At 35.3% G+C, this 6997-nt stretch overlaps 1 protein-coding gene and 1 pseudogene across 1 annotated transcript; one reads left to right on the top strand and one right to left on the bottom strand.

The window, feature by feature from the left end:
- Positions 1 to 2934: 2934 nt before the first annotated feature.
- LOC127151120 (17.6 kDa class I heat shock protein 3-like) lies at positions 2935 to 3855 on the bottom strand. Its single transcript, XM_051090506.1, has one exon. It carries the CDS (start codon positions 3599 to 3601, stop codon positions 3122 to 3124), a length of 480 nt encoding a protein of 159 aa, XP_050946463.1. The 5' UTR covers positions 3602 to 3855; the 3' UTR covers positions 2935 to 3121.
- A 1657-nt stretch (positions 3856 to 5512) lies between these two features.
- On the top strand, positions 5513 to 5993 carry LOC103501404 (17.8 kDa class I heat shock protein-like; annotated as a pseudogene).
- The last annotated feature ends 1004 nt before the right edge of the window (positions 5994 to 6997 follow it).

Below are 6997 nucleotides of genomic sequence, written 5' to 3'. Positions count from 1 at the left end.
ATCCAATAATTAATTAATCCTAATTTTCAAAAAATTAAACAAATCCCACAAATTAACTAAAATAACATCCAAAATAATTTTAACATGATTAAAATTAAACTTAAGGTAGTTAAAATTAAAATTAACTTGCTTTAGGGCGTTACTATCTTCCCTCATTTGAGAAACTTTCGTCTTCAAAAGTTGTAATCCTCGAACAACTCGGGATACTGGGCTCTCATCTTGTCCTCTCTTTTCCATGTGGCTTTATTAGCTTTGTGGTTTCACCAAAGAACATTAACCAGTGCAATTCCTCTATTACGGAGCAACTTTGACCTCTCTCGCCAAAATCTTAACGGGTTGCTCCTCACAGCTCAAATTCTTATTTATTTGCAATGTTTCAAAGTCCACTATATGTGTCGGGTCTGTTACATCCTCAACATAGAGACATGGAATACATCATGAATTGCTGAAAATGATAGAGATAACGCCAAAGGATAAGCTACGGGGCCAATTCGCTTAAGTATCTCAAATGACCCTACAAAACGTGGACTTAACTTTTCATTCTTCTCAAATCTAAAAAAACCTTTCATAAGTGTCACCTTAAAAAAACCACGTCTCCTACATCAATATAACTCTTCTATCTGCTCTACACTATCAACATATGGGCTATAATCTTCTGTATGGCTATATTGGTGGTCTGAACTAGCTCAGGACCTAGCATTCTCTGCTCACCAACCTCACCCTAACAGACAGGAGATCTACAACACTTACCATACAAAGCTTCAAACGGTCATGCCAATGGTAACCTGATAACTGTTATTATAAGCGAACTCCATCAAATGAAAATGAGAGTCCCCACTCCTTGAAAACTCTAGCACACAAGCTCGCAGCATATCCTTTAAAATTTTGGTTCAAACGCTCTGTTTAATCATCAGTTTGAGGATGAAATGCTGTGCTAAAATCTAATCTCGCGCCTAAGGCAATCTGAAGTCCTTTCTAGAACTTTGAAGTGAAATGAGCATCTCTATCAGAAACGATCGATACAAGCACTCCATGTAGTTTCACTATCTTAGTCCATATATAATTGTCCCCACTTACAAGAAGTATAAGTGGATTTCCTTGGAATGAAATGGGCTGACTTCGTGATCCTATCAATAATAACCCAAATCTTTGTATAACCCTTCAGGGTCCTAGGTAGTCCTGTGATGAAGTCTATAGATACATTCTTCCACTTCCACTCTGGCACACTCAAGAGTTGCAACAAACTTGCTGGCTTCTATCTTGGTGCCTTCATCTGTTGGCACACCAAACATCTACTAATGAAGTCTATCACTTCTCTCTTCATATTACGTCACCAGTAAACTTGCTTCAAGTCTTAGTACATCTTTGTACTGCCAGGATACATAAACAATGGAGAACTATGAACCTTAGTCAAAAGCTCTGTCTTAATTGACTGTCTGCTGGCATGCATAAACGTCTCTCAAACATAAGTCCATCATCAAAGGATATATATAGAGAACTCTTCAGCTTGCCCTACTTTTGCTAGGCAATGCTTCTCAACCAAATATGGATCATTAAGTTGAGCGACAATAATCCTCTGTGTCAAAGTTGGCTGCACTGACAACTGAATCAACTGTGAGGCAACTTCCCCTACTGAAACTAGAATCTTAGCTTTCTCAAAGTCTCTGTGCAAGGGAACTTGCTCAATAATAAATGTTGTTGAATATGATACCTTCCTACTAAGAGTATCAGCTACCACATTCACCTTACCTGGGTGGTATAAAATCTCACAGCCATAGTCCTTTACTAGCTCAAGCCATTTTTTCTGTCTTTTTCTGAATGAAGAAGTGTTTTAGGCTCTTATGGTCAGTAAATTCATCTTTGAAAAAGATATAAAAAATATTGTTTCAAAACAAATCTTTGTAAGGTGGCAAGTAATATTATCTTGCTTTGATTTCACAATTGAACCTATAAAAGACACCAACTACCTCTTTCTTTTATAAGGAAGATCAAGTACGTGTAAGTTAGAACTTACAATTTTGTATCTCGTATTCAATAGGTTTTTGAAATGTTCATCTATTACTATTTAAATATAAATATAAATTTTATGTCTAAAGTGACGATAAAACATAAATTTTTGAGATAGTTGTAAATATAGCAATTATATTCAAAATCATTGAGTATATAGCAATATTTTGATAAAATTGCAAATATAACAAAATGTATTAATGATAGAAGTCCATAGCTTAGAAGTCCATAGCTGATAGACTATGCTTCAAATATTTGTCTATCACTGATGAACCATAAGAATCTATCAGATAAACTTCTATCATCGATAGACTTTTCTATACTTACAATTTTTCTGAAAATATTGTTATATACTTAATTATTATTCATAAAATTGTTACCTATTATAATTACCCTAAATTTTTTTATTACGGAACCATAGAATTATTTAAGAAATGTCAAAACTTCAATAACAATTTTAAAGTTCAAACATAAATTAAGTAATCTAGCTCTAAAGAAATTTAAGATAAAATTGGATAAATTTATGTACAAGCAATATCACACATTCAAAGGCAATGATTGTAGCCACTAGCCAGAATAGGAAAAAAAAGAACCCAGAAATTTAGAACAGCAGCAGCCCAAAATTATCCCATAAAATTTCATTTAACTTCCACCAAATTTACTCCAAAACAGTGTATGAACGCGTCACTGATTAGGTGAATGAGACCGGCGGCGGGAGCATGTCAAAATGGACGACATAAACTCAAGCATGGAGGATGGAGTTCTAACGTGAAATCAAGTCCATTGCAATCTCTTGATATATGCTGTTCTGTTTCATTATGTATGGACATAATTTAGCTACTGCTCATTAATATACTTCCATCTTTAGTCCTAATTTGAGCTTGTAATTGGATTAGAGGGTGAATAACAATTGGATGAAACCCCAAGTTTTACAGCAAAGAACACGAAGTTAGATTACGTTCATTCTCATCAAACACTTTTCATGTTTACAAAGTTAATAAGCATTCCAAAACACATCAACAAATTAAAGCTTATTCTTCCACAATTTTTATTTCACAAACATAGACAGAAGCAGAACCCACAACACAATACTCGTGAGGAACAATGTGATTGTCTAACCAGAGATGTCAATGGACTTGATCTCAGGCTTCTTCTCTTCCATTTTAGGCACAGTCACAGTCAGAACTCCATTCTCCATGCTGGCCTTCACTTCCTCCACTTTAGCATTCTCCGGCAGCCTGAATCTTCTCATAAACTTCCCACTGCTCCGCTCAACTCTATGCCATTTGTCATTCTTCTCTTCCTGCTCTTTGCTCCTCTCTCCACTGATTTGCAAAACTCTGCCTTCTTCCACTTCTACTTTGACTTCTTCCTTGTTGATCCCGGGAAGATCAGCCTTGAAGATGTGGGCTTGTGGGGTCTCCTTCCAGTCGATGCGAGTGTTGGCGAAAGCAGAGGTATCGCGAGCAGAGGAGGGAAGGTTGGCCAATGAGTTTGAAAAGGGGAAGCCTTCGAAGGGATCCCAAATGTCCAGCGAAAAGGGGTCGAAGACGTTGCTGCGGCGACCACCGAAAATGGTTGGAATGAGAGCCATGGGTGTTGAATTCGAAGTTAAGAAGTAGATTGGATAGAAAAGAGAGTGTTTTTGCGGAATTGGAGACTATCGTGGTGGATGGATGCTTTGAGGATGATGATCCGGGGAGGGGTTGGAGGGGATATAAATAGGAAGGAAGAGAGATGGGGAAAGGTGTTGGTGGATTTTCTAGTATCTTCTTCTTTCTTCCTCATTTATATTCTACAACATTCTACCACTTTCTGATGGGCTTCCTTTCCTTTATTAACTAAATTCAGTTTGGACAACAATCTCTTAACAATTTCGTACTTTTTTCAAAATTGGGTTTGTATAACAATTTCGAGATAGTAATGATCGAGTGCATTATTCTAACCATCGTTATTCTTTTCTCTTTATCATCCAAATAAAACATATTTAAAAATATTCTTAGAAAATAAATGCTAACGTCGTAGTATGTATTAATTGAATGATAAACTGCACTCCAACACCAATGTTTTTTCCCAATATGTTCTTAATACAATAATAGATAGTGATAAAAGTTTATCGATGTCTAATCTAAAAATTTGTTAAGAGTAGCAAGCTTTGGACAAATTTCGATCTTATTAATCGTGAGCAAGTTGAAGGATAATGATACTTGGAGGGCCATTATTATTATTGTGTGGAATATTTGGAAGTTTAGAAATATAATTTTAAACCAAACTCATTATATGAAGACTAATATTCATCAGATGCTCAAGTTTATTGATGATCATCTCCCTTCTTTTGTTTGTGTCAATGTGTCCCCTACTTCATCGAGATAAGAGAGCCATGAGAGTCAAGAAAGTTGTTCCCTCCAAGCGATTTCTAAAAACTCTATGCTTTTCTGAAATTGTAAGAGAAAAATCGATGATCACAGATGACTTGTGTGTGACTTCCAAAAATCTCCTATTTGTGTAGGGTGCATATACATTGAATGGCGGGATCTATTTCAACCCCTCATTGTTGAATTTAGTTCAACAAATATCATTCAGGTTCTTAACAAGTCATCCACTAATATTCTTTAACAAAAGAACATGGTTGGATTTTCGTTGATCTTACAAGTGGGAACTAGTGCTATTAATTTTGATAAGTGAAATCACATTTGTAATGTGTCACTCACTCGTTGAGTTCTTTTTGTTTATGTGATCATCTTTCTGTAAAATAAAGTATGATTTGTGCATTAAAAAAAACATAGTGTGCATTAAAAAAACATAGGACGTATATAATTGAGTTCGTAAATATTATAAGAGAGAGTTAACACAAATAAAGAAGTGACAAATGTGAGTTGATACGAATAACGAGAAAATGAACATTTTTAATTATTGGTGAACCTTTGATTTGGCCTCGACAATTTGAGAAGGTAGATGCAACCATTACGGTAAAATAATTTTTCCTATTGTTAGTTGCATAAGAAAAAAATTAAATTTAGATATGGTTCTAACTATTAGGAGAGAGGTAGAATTATTAAATCAATGGGAAAGGATTACCTCCGATAGTTTGATAAGTTTTTTTTTTTTTTTTTTTTTGCTTTTTTCTTTTTAAAGATTCATTAAGTTTTCTTTTTATTTGGTGTTAAGGAGGGTAGATAATTGATTGGGACACTTGCACTTGAAATTAAGCTCATGATCCAAGATTTTAAAATCTACAGAAATGAAAAATTAACAAATGCAGTCCAATTGAAAGTGTCCTATGACCAAAATACCTTCATAGTTAAAAATGTAGAGCTACATTTGATTATTATTAACAAATTGTCATCTGATTACCACTCATTATCAATAATGTTGACTGTTATTTGATTGAAGTATGACAATGGGATGTCCCTCAATTGCCACATCAACAACACCAAACAATAACTCATATCTCACTCAACGCTCTTTTCACAAGCATGCTTTCAGACAAACCAACAACAGCACTATGTCACTCATTCAAGGCTTTTTCGGTGGTCGCCGCAGCAATGTCTTCGACCCCTTTTTATTAGACGTCTGGGATCCATTCGAAGGCTTCCCATTCTCAAATTCACTGGCTAACGTTCCTTCCTCTGCTCGTGAAACCTCTGCTTTTGCCAACACTCAGCATCGATTGGAAGGAGACCCCACAAGCCCACATCTTCACAGCCGAACTTCCTGGAATCAACAAACAAGAAGTCAAAGTTAAGGTTGAAGAAGGTAGAGTTCTGCAGATCAGTGGATAGAGAAGTAAAGAACAAGAAGAGAAAACGACAAATGGCATAGGAATTGAACGAAGCAGCGGGCAGTTCATGAGGAGATTCAAGCTGCCTGAGAATGCCAAAGTAGATGAGGTGAAAGCCAGCATGGAAAATGGAGTTCTCACGGTGGCAGTGCCTAAAGTGGAAGGGAAGAAGCCTGAAATTAAATCCATTGAAATCTCTGGTTGAAGTTCGATGTTTCTCTCTGTTATCTTTGTCTATTTACTCTATGATCATGTTTTGTAAATCTCTTATGATTTAAATTTCACTTTGATTTCTACTATCTTCTACTATTTAATAAAAGGAAACCATCGTCTTCAATAATTATGTTTCCATAGCTAATTGTTGACAAGACATGATATATTTACAAGCTTAAACAAAAAGAGAAATGAAGTGTCAACCAATGATATCTCTACCATAGACAAAGCACTTGAATATCTTTAATCATTCTTTCCAAATCACAATAAGATGATCCATCTTCTTCCACACTTGTAATAGCAGATTTTGCAATTTCAGTAATAGAACCCATCAATTCATTTTTCCTATTTTCCATTACATCATTCACCACTTTTGCCACTGTCACTATAAGAAGTGGGGCCACTCTTGACACATAAAAATGTTGGAAGACGTGTAAATCACATCGGAAATTAAGTTCCCGACGTCGAAAGAGATGCATCAGGAGATAGATTCCCGACGCGTCACCAACACGGCGTCGAAATATATGTCTCCCAACAGTAGCATTTTCAACGTCATCCGTGCGTCAAAAACAATCCCTCCCCAACGTCCACATGTTAAAATGTTAGCCATGCGTCAGAAATAACCATCCCCGACGCAACGTCGGGAACCCTGTTCCCGATGCTTTATTGAGTGCGTCGAGATATATACCATATGCCTGACGTATGTGGTGTGTCGGGAAATAGTTTAAATATATATTTTTTCTTAATTGTTTTTAATTTAATTATAATATTCGTATTCGTTTTCGATTCTAGTACGATTTATGTGATATTAAATTACAAAAATTCACAATCAATTAGTAAACACTGAAATAAAATATCAAATTGAACAAAAATTTAAATATGATTACAGAATCAGAAATAGTAAATGTTCATAATACACAAAGTTCCAAAATTTAAACAAAGTTCATAATACAAATAAAAAATAGTAAATGTTCCAAAAAAAAGTACACCAAAATC

This window comes from Cucumis melo, chromosome 10, assembly GCF_025177605.1.
Source record: "Cucumis melo cultivar AY chromosome 10, USDA_Cmelo_AY_1.0, whole genome shotgun sequence".
NCBI classification, from domain to species: Eukaryota; Viridiplantae; Streptophyta; class Magnoliopsida; order Cucurbitales; family Cucurbitaceae; genus Cucumis; species Cucumis melo.
This window is presented reverse-complemented; position numbering and strand designations above follow the sequence as displayed.

Coding starts and splice junctions, on each gene's coding strand:
- LOC127151120 (XM_051090506.1), bottom strand. CDS start 3,601: ATGGCTCTCATTCCAACCATTTTCGGTGGTCGCCGCAGCAACGTCTTC.